The following is a 21,702-nucleotide window of genomic DNA, read 5'->3' as shown; positions in this document are numbered from 1 at the left end:
ATGATCTATTCAAGAACTAGTTTCATTGTCAGTGCAATGTTGATAATTTGATGCATGACTTCCTTTTTCGGCATGTCATTTATGGATTAGTTTTAGTGATGTGAGGACTTTCTTATCATTTGGGAAATATTTAAATAAAAAAAATGCGTTATAGATATTATGTGACACAAAAGTAGAAAGAAAAGGTAGGAATTGTATGTTTCCTGATTGTGAGTATGAATGTAAATCATGTAATATTTTAGTGAGGAATTATCCTTTTTTTATTTACAGTTTAAATCAATTAATACATTTGAGTTACAACTAAATTTTATTTCACAGCCAATAATTTGGTCCGGCTTTTTACATCAAATACTGTTTCATTATGTCAGGGAAATATTCAAAAATAATGCCCTTAAAAGTTTTTAATATGTTCAAAATTAAATTCGTGTTTTTTTTTATCGGAATACATGTATTGGAAATAACTATTCTCCCCAACCGCTGATCAAGTAATCAAAGTTTTGGAAAGCTAAAGATTTAGATTATTTTTTATCTGAAAGATTTTTTTTTTTTTTTTTTTTTTGCATTGCTTTGGTATTGTTTAATTTTATAGTAATTTGAAGTTAATAATATTTTCATAATAAAATTCACGGTACCAATTTTACTGCACCAGTAAACTTCAACTTATTTTGAGATTTTTGTTTGTTTCACAATTCAACTTTTAGTCAGTTTCAATCACTGTGTGATAAATCCTTTCAATCTGATAAATGTGCTTCGGGGCAGTTGTAACTCTTTTATAGAAACTCTTTGTTTTGAACTGTAAATAGACCCAAATAATAAGATAATCCCTTACTAAGAACATGATTTACATTCATTCTTCACAATTAAGAGGCATCCAATCCTACAATTTCATTGGTCGAGAGTACTTTGCTATATTCTAATTGCCAATTTTGTTTTGGGTGAAAAATTTAAAACTTATCTTCTAAAAGGAATATCGCAAAATGGAACTGCACGGTATGCGATACGGACGTTCACAATGCGGCATCACTGGTGTGTGATGGCTGCTTGGAGTGTTTTCATCAGAAATGTGTCGGACTAAAACATGCTCCAAAAACCACTTACTGGATATGTAGAAAATGTCATTGTAAATAAAGAATTAAAGAAATTGTATGTAATAATTGTATGTATTGTAAATATAAGATAAATGTCTTCAACTTTTATTATTTAGTACATGTTACTAGTCCCATCGTACATTACTGTTTTTCATGTAACAATAACGCAATGTAACCGTAGCCTCAACAATTATTGTTACATTCGTAATTAATCAGGTCCTTACCCAACCATGCATTCCTGCATTTAGTCTCCAATGTAACAATAATATTTTTATTATTGTTACATTTCCATGTAACCGTAGCCAGTGCCTATCTAAAAACTATTATATTACGGATTGAAACTTTGAATAATAAAATTTAATCGTCTGTTAATCCCTTATGCAGGCGTTTGTCTTTGAAAGACAATTTATTCCCATTTTCCCATTTTTAGCATAACATAAAATAGATGGAAACTGAATTAGTTATAAATAACAAAAATGTTCAGCAAAATAGGATCTACAAATAAGCCAATTAGCTGGAATTGTTATCCAACTCCTGATAGGAGTATTTGCCCTAAACTTTTTTTACCAATTCTAAGCTCACCTGGTCCAAAGGGCCATGTGAGCTTTTGTCATCATTTTGCCGCCGTCGTCCGTAAACTTTTCTTCAAAAGTCTTCTCTGAAACTGCTTAATGAATTGAAAGTAAAGTTTGTCTACTTTATCTGTATGATGTCAGCTATACAGTTTGTAATTTTCGTCCAGGTTGATCAACCAGCATGACCACCATGTCTAAATATAGAACATAGATGTGAAACTACAGTTTTTGGCTAATATCTCTAAAATTATAGCAAGTAGAGAAACACTGACAGGATTTAAATGGTCAGTATAACAATTTCTATCTACCCTTAAATTTTGATAAATATGTCCACCTGTTTTGGAGAGACTAACCCTGAAATATATTTTTGGCAGTTTTTGGATGTTGTTGTGAACAATATAAGAGCTAGGTTAACAGTGTAAAAGGCAAAAAATGATAAGATCTATTAACCCTGAAAATTTCAACATAAACTCAACTTTTTTTGAGTAATTGTCCATATTTTTTTTCTCACAACTTCGCATTTTTGCTGTTATTTTAAAAAGTATAAGATCTAGGTATAAAGTGTAACTTCAAAAATGATCACCATGCAAACGTCTATCTACACTGACAATTTTACAACTAGTTTTGTAGTTATTGCCCTTGAAATATCGATTTTTACCGATTTTTGGAGTTTTAGATGTTATCTTAAAAACTATATGAGCTAGGTTAAACATGTAAATGCAAAAATGATCAGCAAACACAAAGGCTAAAGTCCAAATTAGTAAACTGCAATTTTTTTTCACCTGTCGAGCAATACAGGCACATGGGTGCCTCTTGTTTGCATTTTTGTCGAAAATTGTAAATGGCAGAAATGATTAGTCAATAAGATCTACAAATATGAATTCAACATGGCTGAAATCGCCAGTTGACTCCTTATATATAGGAGTATTTACCCTTGAATGATAATTTTACTATTTCATTTTTCATGTTAGCCTTTTATCTTGAAACTATATTGATAAATGGACATTCAAACTGCATATATGATCATCAGGACAAGATCTAAAAATATATCAACATGTCCGAAATTGTCAGTCAACTCCTTATAGGAGTTATAGCCCTTTAATGATGTTTTTTTTTACATATTTTTGCATGTTTGGCAAAAAATTGCGTAGAAAAACTGTAATCAGAAAAAATGACTAGCAATACAAGATCAACAAAAAGAGATTTTATGAATTATATCCTAGTCTACAATGGAGAGTGGCCATTGTTGAAGATGCACATAAATCCAGGTGAACGACACATGATCTTTGGAGCCTCTTAGTGTAACGGTTATATTAAACAGGTGAAATGAAATGAGAGGAAAAAAAACAATTAATGGATGTTCTTTCTTGATTGTTGCTTCTGAGGACACAATTTTTCTGAAGTGTCTGTTGCGACTCGGCCTCTAGTTTCTATCCCTCACTTTTGATCTAAATGGACATATATTTGTATAATAGTTATGATGATACATTTGCATCCAATCCGTGTCTTGCTGTCATCCTCCATAAGTCTAGTAAACGTTCGGTTTTCAGTTTTATTTCTCTTCCTCAGGCACATGTCCCAATATTTGGCACTTGTTCTAGCTCGTTGTCAGGAATGTCCGTCTGACATATGTAATAATTCTGCATGTGCCATATATATTTCTTCAAGATTCAGGGTATTAGACATGTCTGTTCCTCTACTACCAAAAGATCAACATGTCTTTTGTAAGTAGGGGGGAAAAAGGGGGGGGGGTCTGTCAATATTATGCATAGACTGCAGGTGAGCAATTCAAACCCTGAGTAAATATACTATTCAAAATATAGTAAAAAGGGTATAAGCTATTTAACTACTCAATCAAAATGCAGGTCAGCACAAATACATTGATTACAGCAATAGTTATCTTTGTGTATATCTGGCAATTTATGGGAGGTTGTGGTCTCAATTGATCCGAGTTTACCTTACAATATCATTTTGGGCGTTTGTTTTATTTTTGTTGTACTGAATACCTGTTACTACAAAGAGAACAAGAACCATAGTAGTAGTTAAAACATGCAGTTTTCACAAATGTAAATCTGAGTTATGTTGCTTTGTCCCATGAATATCACTTTAAACAACTTAAACTGATCATGACATAAAATGGAAATTCACACAAATTTTGAATTTCGTCGCTTCGATCCGCCTCAACATATCTTTACATAACTTTAAGAACAATTAGAATAAGATACAACATTGTTTTTGAACCGTGCTCCTTGTACGAGCTGCATAGGAAAACTGTTGAAATGTAAACTAAACAAACGCACATCGGTTAAAAAGTAAGACATAATTTTCTGTTTGAATGTCTATGTATTGTAAAGAATTCATGGATGCAAACACAGTAGTGCACTTAATATTATGAGTTATTTCTCTTTGAATAATGTGACTTCCATTCATAGTAAAGATTAATAAAGGTTTAACAACCAAGTGGATACAATTACTGGCGGGTTCAGTATCTTAAAGAACAAATATTCACATTTGTATCGGACATTTACGGCGGATTATAGTTGTTAGTGAGAAGGGATGGGGAGGAAATCTAATAAGCACAAAAAAAAAACACAAAGAACGAACCCTTCTAAATGGCTACAAGATGGACCATTCTGTTTACATATCATATCCCAACAAATGGGGCAATATTTTTTTTTCAAAAAGAGAAACGGGAAACAAGCTGTATCCCCCCAAAAAATCACAGATAGACATCCGAGTCCTATTTTATGTACTTAAATTGTTAAACATTAAATTTTTTTCGAAACTAAAAGCTCTAAAGAGGTCGTGTCGCTCACCTGCATCTTCAACAAGTCAGTAAAAGGAGTAGGTCCGGTAAGAGCCGATTTTGGCCTCAAATTTCAGGTTCATCTGATGAAAGATTTTGGTCACTTTTTAAACACTTAAGTGTCTACTTCAGTCGATTCAATTAGTTTATGTGACAGATTTGAACTGATTTTATCATTAAAGACGCTCAGATTCAAGCTTAGATATGAAAAATCTATCAAATATGCCATAATATGTCACTTTTCAGACGGTTTTTGTCAAAAATGAAAGTGGCCGCATCCGTGTTCACTCTTAACCTTTATATATGTTATGTATTATCATCAAATACAACATGCATTTAAATATTAAGAATGAACACAAATGCGGCCACTTCCATTTAAGACAGAAACCGTCTAAAATTTAACTCAAATGCTAAAATTGTGAAGATTTCCGTAATTTAGCATGACTTAATGATGCTAGTACCCGATATATATGCATTGTATTGTTAAAAACTGCCCATATTTATGTAGCAGAAGTATTGTACTTTCCAATAAATAGCTTAAAGTTTACATTTTAGCAATTTTGTAAAACTACTATATTTTGGGGCCAAAAAGGGGTCTTATTGGACCTACTCCTTTTGCCTACCGCGACTTTTGTCGTAGGCGAGACAACTATATACAACTAATAATGATTGTTGCCAAGTTTTGTTAAATTTGACCCATTAGTTTCAGAGGAGAAGACTTGTGTAAGTTATTAATTAAGACTTAAAAAATGGTAAAATTCATCTAAAAACTAGGGGATGATTAACGACCTTGACTACCGATGAGGGTCTCGCACGGTCGGTTTTCATCTTAAAAGGGCAACAACTCCAATAAGGAGTCGTCTGACTAGTTTGGCCATGTCACTTATTTGTAGATCTTGTCTTTTTGATCTTTTTCCTAATTCAAATTTCTTTCTATCTATTATAGTTTTCAAAATAATAGGCAAAAATATAAAAATAAATTTGGTAAAATTTGACATTAAAGGGCAATAACTCTTATAGGAATTCGTCTGACAGTTAAGATGTGAATGAACAGCAGGAAGATCTCAGAAGAGAAGACTTGTGAAAGTTATTAATTAAGACTAAACAAATGGTAAAATTCATCTAAAAACTAGGGGATGATTAACGACCTTGACTACCCATGAGGGTCTCGCACGGTCGGTTTTCATCTTAAAAGGGCAACAATTCCAATAAGGAGTCGTCTGACTAGTTTGGCCATGTCACTTATTTGTAGATCTTGTCTTTTTGATCTTTTTCCTAATTCAAATTTCTTTCTATCTATTATAGTTTTCAAAATAATAGGCAAAAATATAAAAATAAATTTGGTAAAATTTGACATTTAAGGGCAATAACTCTTATAGGAATTCGTCTGACAGTTAAGATGTGAATGAACAGCAGGAAGATCTCAGAAGAGAAGACTTAACAGGAGGGATTGTGCCTGATATTCATATGATGAAGACATAATCTTTCAATCAGTTTAATTGAGATCTGGAGCTGGCATGTCAGTAACTGCTAGTAGTCTGTTGTTATTTATGTATTATTGTCATTTTGTTTATTTTCTTTTGTTTCCTATTCTGACATCGGACTCGGACTTCTCTTAAACTGAGTTTTACTGTGCGTACAATTGTACGTTTGTTTTTTCTACATTGGCTAGAGGTATAGGGGGAGGATTGAGATCTCAAAAAACATGTTTAACCCCGCCGCATTTTTGCGCCTGTCCCAAGTCCGGAGCCTCTGGCCTTTGTTAGTCTTGTATCATTTTTAATTTTAGTTTCTTGTGTATAATTTGGAGTTTAGTATTACGTCCATTATCACTGAACTAGTATACATATTTGTTTAGGGGCCAGCTGAAGGACGCCTCCGGGTGTGGGAGTTTCTCGCTGCATTGAAGACCCATTGGTGGCCTTCGGCTGTTGTCTGCTCTATGGTCGGGTTGTTGTCTTTTTGACACATTCCCCATTTCCATTCTCAATTTTATTGTGTAAGTTATTAATTAAGACTAAAAAAATGGTAAAATTCATCTAAAAACTAGGGGATGATTAACGACCTTGACTACCCATGAGGGTCTCGCACGGTCGGTTTTCATCTTAAAAGGGCAACAACTTCAATAAGGAGTCGTCTGACTAATTTGGCCATGTCACTTATTTGTAGATCTTGTCTTTTTGATCTTTTTCCTTATTCAAATTTCTTTCTATCTTTTATAGTTTTCAAAATAATAGGCAAAAATAAAAAAATAAATTTGGCGTTTTCAAGACAATAAACAAAACTTGCATTTTACCCCTATGTTCTATTTTAGACATATCAGCCATATTGTTTGGTAGGCGGGGTCATTGGACACATTTATTTGATTAAATACCCTTGATGATTGTGGCTAAGTTTGGTAAAATTTGGACCAGTTGTTTCAGATGAGAAGACTTTTTTGACGACGACGGACGACAGACACCAACGTATGAGAAAAACTCCTACGGGCCAAGTAAGCTTAAAGTAAGGAAAGCGAGCTCGTCCAGCATTTCTGTACTGTTCCATAGCAAGTACAAATACATTTCCGGTATTGAATATATTTTGAACCAGTACTGATATTAAATGCATTATCCAATGAGTTATTTTGTCAAATGGTTCTTCACATGATCTTTACTTGTTTTAATGTAGTGAAGCAATACGTGGACTTCAACCTTTCAAGATGCACAAATCATCAAATTGTAGCTCACATATCATGAGTCGCATATGAGTTTCCAAAATAACGTCAGTTTATAACGCCTTTGGCGGCGGACTACGATATACCGGCTATGGGTTAATCTGTTCTATCTAGCTCCTTTGGCAACTGAAGTTCAAATGATTCAATAAGGAGAAAGCTTGTCCTTAAGCTTTTTTTTATATTTTAAAAATATAACATATTTTTGGTTGTCCCACCTTTTGACTCGTGAGTGACGGACATAATGTACGGTTTTAAAATTCAAACCTTCTTTTAAACAAACGATTGTTTTATGGTCCGATTTATCATTTTATTGTGATTAAGCACGTTGTAAAGGTCTCTTAAACTAAACAAAAATTCCTCAAACTACTACAGGGGACTAACAGTGGTATATCTTCGGTGTTATTTTATGTTTACCTTTCAACCAGTGTATGTAAACCGAGATGTAAACGTCAAAATTGATAAGTGTTGGATGTTTGCCTCGGCTAGACATTTAATGCCATTTTAATTTTAATCAATCCTTATTGAACATGGTTTATTATTGAGCAAAAAATCTTTTAACACAAAGCTAACTGCAATCAATATTACAACCAAGGATTAAATCGGATTATCAATTTGTTTTTCGTGTGGTTATTATTTTTTCTATGCAGTTCACTGTGCAGAAACAAACTTGACCGGTGCTTAATTGTAGATAAAGTGTTGCTTACGTAATCGATGCACAATTGATTCTATATTACTATTTGCATTTATATTGTAAACAACTTATCAATAAAAAAGATTTGGATATATTATTTTCACAGTTGTTAAGGGACAGGTTTATTGAAAGATTGCCGAATCTGACATTGTGTGACAACAAAATAAGAAGAATACAACGTCGGGGAATTCACAGCATATTAATGGACATTTAAAGATCTTTCATCAGGGTTTCGGATCCGTGACTTCGATCAACTAGACCAGCAGTTGAAAAGATTCACAGGTTTATAGATAGTTCATGGTTTTGTGGTCATATTGATAAGTTTTAAATCTAACATGTATGTGTCTTACATGGTATAACGTAACAACGTCAATTATACTAACAAAAACATTATTCTATTGTGATTTATACCTCATAATGGTATTAATAAGGAGACAAAAGATGTCTGTTAAAGTCGTCTAAGTTTGAAAAGAGGATTAATTTAATTTATTGTATTTTTCGTCTTAAATACTCCAAATGTCGACACAAAAACTGGGATCTGTTACGTTACCGCCAATCAATTCAGTCCGAAATAATGGCGGTACCAGCCCCGGACCTATGAATGGCATATTCACAAATAGATCTAATGCACAACAATTACTCTACCGTAGTGTACCAGCTAAGAACTCTGGCGAATCTTTCTCTGATATGCTAAGTAGTTCATCAATGGGAAAATACGGCAGACAACATTTAATTTCTTCAAATTCTCCAATGGAATATGCAGAACGCTTTAAAGCTAGGCCAATGACCAAACCCACACTAGTCGAATTTGCTACAAAGGAACTTGACAAAGTGAAACGTCATTCGAAATCGATGAGAACTTCGAGGAGACAGATTGAAGGATTCTTTCCACCCATGAAATTAAGAAAGAATGGAAAACCGCTCACACCTGATATGATGGATGTAAGTACTAATATTCAGGAAGTATTTTTTTTAAGTCCGAAGTAACAACGGCAAATCAAGCCAATTAAGGGGTAATGAAAACTCTTAGAATTTTTGCTTGTTTTATGTTTAATTTATCACATCGGAAGAATCGCCATGCAGAAAAAAATATTTCTTGAAAAAAAATGACGGGGAAGATTTATTGTTTAGATGGTTAATTTTTTATTGCATGATTGTTTGATGTGTAACGAACATGTCTGATTAGGACGAAAAAAATTAAGAAATACGGGACTTCAATGTGTATTTAAGAACATTGACGGCACCAATTTTACTGCATAAGATGGCTTTTTTTCCCCAGTGAGGTTGACAGTAGTAATTCCCGGTTAAATTCTGAGTTGATATTTCTGTGACTGAACAACACTCATGTTTTAATTGCTATTAATTAATTGATTGAGTGATTGATGTTTGCTTAACGTCCAGTGGCAAATATGATATATGAACAGCTATTTAAGAATAAACTGCTGTAGAAAATTAGAAAAACAACCTGGATTAAGCACATTATTCTAACATTTTCTCAAGTGCAGATTAATCTTTCGGCGAAACTTTGTTAATTGTACACAAAAGACAGTCATCAAAAATAATAGATTTTAACCGAAGGTTTTATTCAGATGCTTATCTATTTACAATATCCTTGCCGTTATTTCTTTCAAAGAAGTTCCGTGCAATAATTCGCTTAACTAGTGTAAATTCTTAGGCAAATAAGATAGACAAAATTCCAATCAATAAGCTGTAATTCTGTTGGTATTTCATGATCAATATTTATCTTTTATTTATCTTTTAAGTTAAGTTGTCACACGGGGGTTGTTAATCTTTAGTAAATGTATATTTAAAAGTTTAACATATATAGGTAAATACACCAAATAAAGTTAAAATGACGATTCGGTTCACACCACGAGTTTTATATATAATTCATTCTGGAACCTTAGATCTTGATAACTGTGTTATTAAAATTCTTTTCGGTCACTATATATAAAAGATAATGATCGAATACATTACTATACAGAACATGTCCTTTTAAAAACGGTATATACTGAAAGGAAGCACGATTTAATCTAGGCAAACACTCACAAATACCCCTTCCCCCATGTGGCTTCACCATGGTCAAAACGGACCTGCGACCTTGGTGGTTTCTCGGACGACTTTGCGACCTGCCATATCATTTAAAATGAATTTCAAAATGTTAAAAACCGAGAATCAGTTCCGTTTAGAACCGCTATTTAGTTTGCTTAAAGGTGACCTGGTGACCTGAGTCAATTTTAAACTGACTATGTGACCTAAGGGGAAACCCACTGCCCCTTCCCCCAAGCTAAATCTGACCAAATTTCACTTCAATAAATATCAAACTCACATTCAAATAATGTATAGTTGTTATTTTCCTTGTTATTTCAAAGTAAATTGTACAGGATACATTGACAATTTGTAAATAGTAAAATCATGCTAGATAATTCACTTTTGAATCATACTAATAACAACTTTTCGATTCCTTGTGGAATAATTTTTTATCATAATATCTGGACACATATTGACTGCTTGGTATTGAAACTACACGTTGAAATCTTGTATTTACTCTGACAGCTGATGACTATAGAAGATATATTTGTGAATATGTGCTAGGCTCAAAACAACAAAGACATATTTTCCGCCTTTATCTCTTTCAACATTCTTAATACGGAGACATTTAAGAAGGTTTTAAAAGTGTTGTGAAAAGTCTATTCTTCCAGTGGCTTGAATCAGAAGTTGTTATATAACAACAAGATTTATTGAAAGGCTCTTAATTTAGTCATTTTTGTTTTCAAATAGTCTGCGTTTTACAGAGGTTTTAATGAATGACTTTAACTGAACTTGGTGGACAGATTTTCAAACAGACAATTTGCATGCATTGCGATGAGCACTAATTGTTCACCTTTTTTTTTTATTTCTTTACTCGTATTTTACTAAATTGATCCAAGGGCTATTAAAAAAAAATGAAAGAAAAAGATACTGTATGGCTTTAAATTTAGCTTTCGCTATGTACTATCTTTATGAATAATAATACTACTTAAGATTATTTACAACTTTCATATCCAGTCTGTGGTCAATAGACACTAAAGGGCGTTCTTTACAATCTTTATAACAATCGTAATGATTTTGGTTTCCAAATAGTGAAATTTCCTTTTCTGAGTAGCAATAAACCTGCATTACATGCGCCTGGTCAACCTATATCACAGTTGGTTTGTCACTCAAAGAGTACGTGCCCCTTTTAAAGAGACTTCCTTTAGACAGTAAAAACCATCCAAGGTCTATCCAGGTCAGTCAGGAATTTTTATATCGCCGCAATAGATTGACTCTTGTTTGTTTAACGTCCAATGTCAAACATTTTATGCATAATTACTAAGGACGAAGACAAATTTACATTGGTGGACCGTGATACTAGTCCATTTCGCAAGACCTAACTATTGGCATTATTGTAAATGTATTTTAATACCGACTTTGTCACTAGCCTAAGTAAACAACTATCAATCAAGTGTGATGTGTACGCTCTTGTTAAAACAAGGAACAGGAAATATTCATTGTCTTCCACATACATATATACAATATATATCTAGATCATATATATATTTATGCGCAGTGGATAACTATTGACAATTTGAAAATACAGATTGTGCGCAAGGAAATTATTCGTTTATCATTAAATTGAATATTCATAAATATCAGAACATGTTGATTTTGAATCGACTAAAAATGACATTGTTTCCATCGCTGGTGTTCCTTCATTCCCTTATATTTCGTTTTTGTTATTGATTCCGTACCCCTATATATTTAGATAGTCATTTAGTTTTAAAATACGTGTAACTTATATAAATAATTTGATTGTTAGATTATCTGATATGAAAAATGTATTTAAAGACAGTTAAGTAAATCACTAAATTGAATTTTATTACACAAAGAAAAAAGTTAATTTATGGTCAGTCTGATTAACGCTGCATATCATAAACATTTTGGATTTTATTGGGCTTGAGAATCTGTGCAATTTTAAAGTACGTTTATTTTTCATAATTTAAACAGTCCAATGTTAAATGACATTCAACTTTATGTATAGAACAATTTATGTAAAAATTATACAGAGCGTTTGACTTCCACTTCATAATCTATAATCTCAGTTTTCAAGTATTTATATAAAACCATTAGGTTTTAAATTTTGTATAATAAAAGTTCAAATTGTAAGGGGTGTTTATCAATGTTTGTATTGACACAAACATGGAAGATGCTTTCGCTCGATGTTTAAACTTTCTAATTTAATAGCTCTGACATAAATGCGTTTAAGTATTGTCAGCTTACAATAAGTTATGCTGTGCTATTGTATTTGAACAAACGTCATGTCGAGTCTATATTATAGTGGGTCATGGGATAGAAACTTGAAACGTTTGGATTCAATTGCAAACAAAACACTTTGCGTTTAAAACTACGATTGAAAATTTATTTTGTTATAATACATCAAAATACAGTATTAATGGACTCGTTCTCACCAGATTAAACACGTCATGAACGTGTGATTTACAGGTAAACTATATATGGGCCCACATACAAATTTGCAAGTAAACTGAAATGAGTTCCATTTGAATTCTTATTTCTTCTAAACAGAAAAAAAACACATAAAGAACATTGAATTCCATTTTTCGAGTACATTATTTACATATGTAATATATAAATTAAGGACTTTCACTCAGTCAATACGTTATATATGGACCTGTTAGATTATATTGACACTCGGACTTCGTCCTCGGTCAATATAATCTGAACAAGTCCATATATAACGTATTGACCTCGTCAAAAGTCCATAATTGATAAATATAATGATTTTTCAATTATACTTTCAAACACTGCTTAAAACATGCATTCGGAACCGTCCAGAAATAATCAAACAGGACAATCGCATGGACATTATGAAGATTCCTCTAAAATTCGAGCTGTCTCAGATAAACGACTACAGACAGCGTATCTTAAACTTCTATTTATATCATGAATATTGTCGATACATGACAACGTAATCGTATGTCTCATGGTGAAGTTATCAATCGTAATACACGTAATTCAACATCGAACTAATTTTACACTTAATGATCTTCCTATCAATATTAAAGCACACTAGGCATCAATTATTAAATGTAAACTGTGTGAAATATCAATTATACGTAAAATTAAATAATATGATAGAGAGTACAACATCGTTTTTCAGTCCACCTTAAGAGTGAACGCGTATAAAACCAGTAGAAGTTTAAAATTTTAACTCTACGTTAGTGTAGATTTTTTTTTCAACACGAGGCTGTTAAACATCGAAGTATAGATGCGATCCTTTGTTCGATTTATTTATTAGGATAGATTTCTGCAGTATAATTGGATATTTATTGATTGTTTATCGCAAAAATATTATCAAGGTTACAAGTATGTGTCAACATTCAAACAGTTCCATTCAATTACTTTATTTTCATATAAATCATAAAAGATTTGTGACATGTATAATCAAAATAATATGTGATAAAGTAAACCATAAACAAACAAAAAAAAACACAAACCCAATATATATGTTGTAGTAGCACAAATACTTTCAAGTTGTTTGTTTGTTCATTTTATATAAATATTATCTATTGTAGACTCAAATGGCAACAAAAATGGAACTTGCACCGACAGCGTATTCAGACATTAGATCAAAATCTGAAAGAGGATTTATGGCAAATTCTCCATTCATACGGAGAACCCCAGACTCCTTTCGGACAGTGCAAACATTTCCAGAAAACAATATAGTCTACCCGAGTGTTATTTCTGAACAGGATGGCGAATATGACGATCTAAGTATGTTACCACCGCCTAAAAAAATTCTACCCAAACGAGAACTTCCATGGGTGTTCCGATATAAGGTCAAAAGAAACATGAACGAGCTCGCTAAAATAATGGCTAGCAAACCACCGTCGATACCAACAACGGAGTCTCCTTCTTGAAACGGAACTTTTCGAAATATAAACTATACTTAGTGCTAATTATTGCATTAAGATTAAAAGATTATTTCAGATGAGCGGTTTTGTTATAATCGTTAATCGTCGTTGGAATATAATTGTTTACAAAAACTGTGTATACAATTATAATCCAATTATATCAAACCTTCTGTGATCTATACCAATTGTGCTTTAATATTTAATAATACCCGAAAGATCTTGTCTTGTGACGGAATTACACCTTTGTTGTTATAGATTAAGATAGCTCAAAAGCATGTATTTATTCATTGTTCTTTCGAGTATAAAAGAGTTTATCTATTAGTTGTTTATTAAATATTTTTGTATGGAATTATCAACTGTATACGGCAACACAAACATTTAATTATTAATTACACAGACACCATACCAAATGAAAATGACGAAGGATTTTCAAACACACAGGGATAATACTAAAATCTAGCCTAATGCAGGAGTTTCGTTTTTGTAATTATTTATTCATTTCAATCTTCGATTGAGAAAGGGTCATTCTTTTTATAGATGGTTATTCATTAAAAATTCCCTGCTGTTACATAATTAAATATATCATGATTTCAATATAAATATAAGAAGATGTGGTATGATTGCAAATGAGGAAACTGTCCACCAGAGACCTAATGACGTAGAATTAGTACGGCAAATCCCATACCGCAGTGCTAACCCTTCCAGGGCACCGCATCCCTAAGTTGATCTTTTTCAGGATCTTACACGCCTACAAAAAGCTTAAATATAATAGTTGTTATAACGTTGCATTACAGCTGTCTAACTGTTAGTACCTTTTATTTTCATAATTTTGGCAACTTATAAAAAATTACTTGTTCGTTTTGAAGAAACTGTGTATGCATGGTATTGACACTCACGTTGCTCTACAAATGTAAAAAAAAGTCATCCGAAAAAAGGGGAAAAAATAGATATATACCAATGAGACAATGAAAAAATCATGTCAAATGAAAAACAAATAACAACATAGCATAAAAAGAAAAGAAAAAACGATTAAATAAACAAACCAAACAGTAGGGAAAAAACTATTCACTTACAGCAGTCGATATTTGACGTAAAAGGAACCGAGTGTATAATAATAACAGGACTTACGTTGCATGATTGACGGTAAGTCTCGTCTGTCCTTAGTCATGGAAAACCATGTTCAAATTCAGTCAAGTTTTGGGGTTGGATAAATAAATGAACGATTGTTCGTCATTCGGTATTGTCTTTAGAATAGAGAAGCCATCAATCCACCCACTAGTATGTAATTTCTAGCCACTGAATACGATTGGTTGTTTGCTTTACGTCCAGTGATGAATATTTCATGCATGTTCATAACCAGGCATTTGGACTGCAACTTGAAAACAATGGTAAGCTGGAAAGGGGATATAAATTTTTCCTAGCAACAGGCCAATTACTAAATCCTCAGAGTTAGTGCACGTCTGCTTGTAACGTACACAGAGCGCGACACCCCAACACAAAGCATAGGATTCAACGTCCCCATTTTGACAGGACGAGGCTGCATATTTATACACCCCGTGTATGGGTTTTACTGCCGGTAGACAGACTACTGAGTCAGATATTTCTACTCCTAAGTCACCTTTTGGGTACCACTGAATATGACTCATCAACGTATTTGTAAACAGGAGTAACATGTTGAGCAGTAACTGCAGACTTTTCCGTGCACTGGAGTTAACTGGGTTTTTTTTTTTTGTGGTTCGTGGTAATCAGTGCAGAGGTTTTCTGTTTTTGTGGACCGTCTTTTCATCGTGTATCTTTCTTTTTTCCATTGTCAGTTTTAATCGACTTCAGGTTTTGATTACACCCTTGGTATCTTTTCAGTCTCTTTTTTTATAAGCCCATTTCTAAGATATCTTAATTATCTCCATAAATGCTACACGTTACAAAACAGCCGAGTAACTTGCAAAGTTTGTATCCAGGCTCAAATCTCAGCGCCAGGTCAAACTACACCACACAAATGCTATATTCTGCATCTCCGTCACGCACGTCGGGATTAGTATAGGAGCAAAGACTTCTCCACAAAATTGTTTTAGACTAGGGTCACAGGTCTTAGGACTTATCATGGGAACTAGGACTTATCTTGGGAACTAGGACTCAGCATGTCGGTCTAGTACAAAGCAGGATTCATATTCATATTGCATCAACGTGTTCTGGTCTGGATACAGGGGCGTAGCTACCTTCTTAATGAAGTGGAATCACAAACTATAGGGCGAGGGGTCTGGGGGCCCTTGAAGGCCCCCAGTAGGTCCAGGGCAGAGCCCTGGTATGGGGGGCCAGGGGGGCGAAGCCCCCGGAAGCTCCGCATATATAGCGTTTCAAAACAATCACAACCGAAATAAAACTTGGACATTTTTGTTGTGGTTTTTTGGTCAACTATTTGTTTATAACTTCGAGTCGAATGAAGACTGAACATTGTCGCTTGCGTTTTTTTAGTACGTGAAAGCTTTTAAAAGCACGGAGATGTGTTCCATATGCTAGTATTTGTATTGAGCAAAGTAGATTTAAAAAAAAACAAACAATAAACATAAACACAATTACTATATGTGGAATTTCTGTTAGCATAAACATCATTGGATACCAAATACTTGGTGGACACATTCTCATATCATATCCAACTAAGTCAGACATCACGTGACTTTTGTGACGTATACTAGCCGCCATTTTGTATTATATTGCCCCATATAAAATGCATAGGTGCTTCAATAAAGTTTAGTTTTCTCATGAACCTGACCCGTTTTCTAACTTTTGCAAATCAATCCTTGATATTCAAACATATTTCTATCAAACAATGTTGGTCCTAACAGTTTAAATTTTGATTAAATTCTGTCACTGGAGAATCGTAAAAACATGTACTTTTTCTCGTTATTTCTCCGTTGACTCAATGCTAAATGTACCGATACCCTTGTCTACTTGTATAAAAAATAAAGAAATTCCGTTAATAAAAATAAAACTTTGCAAATCGATTAAGTATATTCAAACATATATCTGGCGAAAAATACTATTTAAAACAGTTTAATTTCTGGGCAATTTCGGTCAAAAATCGATTGAAAAAAGTGAATATTTCGGGATTTTTCAAAATGGCGGATGATGTATATGGAAATGTTGCATCAAATCGAGGATTTGTATAGTAAGACTTTCCTTGATTTAATTTAATTTTCATGTAGAATCTCTGATGTTTCTGTTATTTTCTTTGGTGATATTTCGATATGATTGATTTCAAAATTTATTGATTAAAAAAATATTATTTTAAGTGTGACACGGGAACATTTTATTTTGACAGATATCCAGGATATACTGTTACCAGAAAATAGTTAACAATAAAATTTATAATAAAATTTTTTCTCTTCTTTGTTTAAAAGTTTTTTTTCCTGTTTTCTGTTTAATTTATCTTTCTTTAGAAATATATTTATACATTCCTTTTAGAACAAAAAAATATTTACGTCCCAAGAGAGAAAAAAATCCCAACAATTATTATAGATAAATATTCCATACCTTCAAAATCCCACCACTTGACGAACAGGTGAACTCTGACTTTGGATGTAATGTTACATAACAATATATTGTCAGGTAGACGTGCAAACCAAAAGCAACCAGGTGACATTAAACATCCTGTGTATACATGTATTACCAGAGTTTAAATTTTGTGATATACAAAAGTTTTCATAACTGTACAAATAAATATCTTCTCTTCCCCGTGTCAAACCAGAAGAAGTATGTATCATAATAAACTTTAAGAAAATATGAATATTATAAAAAAAAAATCTTTAAAAAAATAATTTTTGCTTTAAAAGATAATCAAACTAATATTTATGTTTCTATAATTATTTTAAAGAAATATTTTGATTCAAATTTTAATTTAAATGGATTTTGTATTATTTCGTAAAAAATTAAACGAGATTTCATTGAATATGATTTTATTATTTATTTTTTTAATTCAATATTTTAAGCAAAATCAAGGCATTCAATAAATCGATATAAAGTTAAACTTGTGTAAAAAAATTTGTTATTGTATACATTTCAACAGAGACATATAATACAATTGCTCTGATTTCAACAAAATTATATACCCGACAATATTTATCGACAGAGTTATCGGTCCTGAATAGGACTGATATAGTTGGGTATGATTTTGCTTAACATATGTATTTAGATGTATAAAAATTTTGAGGGTAAACTCTACAAGAGAGAGATGGGAATTTCGAATTTTACGTAGTTAGGAATATTCGAAGTTGAAATTAATGAACTTTTTCAGAGTAAATGGTACTTTGATCACGATCTTTTTCATGATCTGCGTTTTTAATTAGCCAGCTAATTAACAAATGCATATGCATTCGACCAGTTGTATGGCAATATCTAGATGATAACAGTGAAGATAAGTGTAATAAACGTTTGGTGTATCTTTCGAACAAGAATAGGCAGTTTAGTGTCCTACTCGGACAGACAGTTCTTTTTAAAATTGAATGACCTAATAGTCCAGTAAAACGAGTTAGAATTAACAATTTATTTAAATGGTTTTACAATCAACCATTCGTATAGCCGGCCTATATAGAAACGACTTCGAATTATCGAATCTATATAAAAGATTTTTTTGTAAAATAAATAAAAACGTAAAACATGTACTGGAAAATGTGTACTTTTTTTTCATAAAAACAGCAGTTCCAACTTCTCATCTACTAGTATACGAAAACTATTGATTGATTGAATGGTTATTAATGTCCGGTAGCAAATATTACATGCACACATGACGAGATACGTTGACGTGATGTGAAAATGAACTATTCGTGTTGTCAAGACCTACATACTTAGTCAATATTGAACTAGTTCACAGGGTAACAGTCATTATTCCCGGATCGATACGAGTTGAAGAGTCTTCATTCTAGTAAGATGTGTGCTTTGGGGCGAAGCGGAAAATAATAATTTTCAAGTTTTTTTGTTATCCCTAAAGGGACTATGTTTTTTTTTTGCACTCAAGCGAGTATACGGTATGGTTGTGTTACCAACAACTATGTAGCTGGTATTTTCTAAACAATGCCCGTAATATAAAAAGTTCCTCTAAGTTTACACCAGTTGTATGTATTTATCGTACACATACATGTCTTACAGGATTAAAAATTCCGCTGTATGTGTATTCCTCTTGCTTTTATTCTTTGTTTTTAAAATGCATACATAGAAAGACCAATTCCTATTTGTTAACTTTATCCCTCACTCTCTCTTTTTTTTTGTGAAAACGACGTGGATGCACGTGCTGTCGTGTCTCCGGGCAGCTACGCCCCTGGGATATGAAGATAGTATCTGCCACTGGACGTTAAACAACAATCTATACATCTATCCAAAAACCACAAAAGCTTTATACGGGGACAATTATAAAGTTAGTAGTATAGCTTTAAACGTCTATTATCATATTAACTGGATATAAATACTCCTTATTGACAGCAGCGGTAGCTTTTTGAATAAATGGGTTGGAGCATTATGGAGTAAGATCATCTAATTACTTGGATATATTTAATGCTGCATACAATTGCTCTTCTCATTTTGAATACAAAATGGAGACTTGAGCCTCAATTTGGAAGACGACAATACCAAAGACTATGCCAAACATGGGGCCACGTCAATTGGACTATGGTGGACAGCTGCATGAAACAACTATAAATTTTTGTGGATTTCGTGAGTTCAGGTAAAACATATTTTATTATTCGACGAAGTACAAAATTTCTATAGGCTTGGGGTACGAGCTGGTAGAGAATGAGATGGCATGGAGTTAACAGTTGTTACGTTGGCAATCACACCACATTTCCAATTTTCAAATGTATTAAAATACCTAATACAGTCCCAACTTCGATGAATATTGAACGCAAACACACATGAGCCAGGCAATGCAAAAAGGTACAAAATCGAAAAATTTGCGAAATTCTAGAAAAGTGTGCACAATTATTGCTAGCAGATCGGTGATCAATAAAACACCGTTACTTTTCCTCGTACGATTAAGCTGTAAGCTATACACACCTTTCACTGCTTACACCCCTCGTTTTTTGGCTAAATTATTCCACTTTTTTATTCATTTTCCATGTATATTTTTAAGTATCTTAACTTTGCTAACTATTCATGTATACAACTGTAGCAGTGGGGATAAGGCTCTCGAATAGACTGCAGAAATCAATGCAAAGTAAAGGGGTCAACGATTCGAATCCCGTCGAAGGACGGTTGATTTATAAAATATTAAATAACATGACTTGATAAAAACACAAGATGACATAATTTTTGCACGTTTCCTTACGTTTAACTGTTGTATTCCTTTCTTTATGCACAAGTAGAGATGATGAAGATTGTTGACCTTTTGGTTTAATTCCGGCTCAGTATAGCATCGTCCCGGTTAACAAATGATTTTAGACTTGCCCAAGGTACCTAAATTCTAACAAATCTACGTTTTAACTGAAAAATTCGGGACAAAATTGACGATCTCTTATGAATGTTTACATCGATAAAAAATTTTACGGATAACATTGTTTTTTTCAAAAATATTTTAACGTGTTCTGTAAAGTTTATCAAAAACAATTTTTGTACCTTTTTGCATAGAGTAACTCATATCATGTTTGTAAACTCCCATCACCTCTCTGTATCAATAATCGTAATAATGAATATAGTAACTGTTTGCAAAACATCAGTTCCTTTTCAACAGTCACTTCTACTGAACGTTTCATAAAACACCAGACGTTTTAACTTATAGGGTGTATTACTCATTAAAGTATGGTGAGGATTACAGTAGAAACTATTCCCTTTGAAAATATTTTTTATCAGACGAATTCCCTCGACTCTTTGATTAACCATATTTCTACCTGTGTATTTTTTTAAATGTTTTTTTTTTATAAATAGCTTTAGGTAATTGGACGCTCTGAACAGCCCGTTTCGCTCACATGAGTCTATGTGCATCTTCAAAAATGGCCACCCTCCATAGACTTGAATATAATTTATAACTGAAATTCTATTTTTAGCTGATCATTTTTGTTGTTTACATTTTCTCTCTTGTCTAGTTTTTGCCAAAAATACAAAAATGGTTAAACCATCATCATCTAAGGGCAGTAACTCCTATAAGGAGTTGTCTCAAGCTTTCAGCTAGATCTATATGACTTATTTGTAGATCTGTGATTTTGGAAGTTTCTCTTTTGCTACTATGGTTTTTGCCTAATGTGCAACAAATGTGTAAAATTTTTAATTAAATGGCAAAAACTCCTACAAGGAGTTGACTGACAATTATGAACAAACTTGAAACTGGTCTTATCATATTTACTTTTTTAAGTTTCTCTATATTTATTAGTTTTTCAAGACTTTGGTAATGTGCAAAAAAAAAAGGGCATTTAAGGGCATAAACTCATTAAAGGAGTTGGCTGACGATATCTTCTTAGCTGAACTACTGGTAGATCTTGCTGGTCATGTTTGCTATTTGTAGTTTATCTATCATAATTCTCAAGATAATAGGCAAAAACGCTTACATTTTACCACCTATGATCTTTTTTTAAGCCATGTTGGTTGGCATGCTGGATCACAGAACACATTTTTAAACTAGATACCCAAAGGATGATTGCTGTTGTTTGGTTTTATTTAGGTCAGTAGTTTCAGAGCGGAAGAATTTGTAAATTTTAATGGATGACGATGGATGCCAAGTGATAGCAATAGCTTACACTGGCCCTTTGGGCAAGGTGAGCTCAAAATAAAATACAATTTATATCTATCCACAACATTTGTTGCACATTATCTACACTAATATTGCATTACCAAAACAGGTGTTAACAAGTGTGTACATTGTATTATGAACAGCCAGACACTTTTAACTTGCAAAAAAGT

At 32.8% G+C, this 21,702-nt stretch overlaps 1 protein-coding gene across 1 annotated transcript; it reads left to right on the top strand.

Moving 5' to 3' along the window:
• The first annotated feature begins 8,065 nt into the window (after positions 1-8,065).
• On the top strand, positions 8,066-14,145 carry LOC127708084 (uncharacterized). The gene is made up of 2 exons (XM_052212900.1): positions 8,066-8,815; positions 13,486-14,145. The coding sequence occupies exons 1-2, from the start codon at positions 8,390-8,392 to the stop codon at positions 13,828-13,830; spliced, it is 771 nt and encodes a 256-aa protein (XP_052068860.1). The 5' UTR covers positions 8,066-8,389; the 3' UTR covers positions 13,831-14,145.
• Positions 14,146-21,702: the final 7,557 nt, after the last annotated feature.

The sequence above is a fragment of the Mytilus californianus genome, unplaced genomic scaffold (assembly GCF_021869535.1).
Source record: "Mytilus californianus isolate M0D057914Y unplaced genomic scaffold, xbMytCali1.0.p SCAF_7, whole genome shotgun sequence".
NCBI lineage: Eukaryota > Metazoa > Mollusca > Bivalvia > Mytilida > Mytilidae > Mytilus > Mytilus californianus.
The sequence above is the reverse complement of the archived record's forward strand: the minus strand, read 5'-3'. Positions and strand labels throughout refer to the sequence as shown.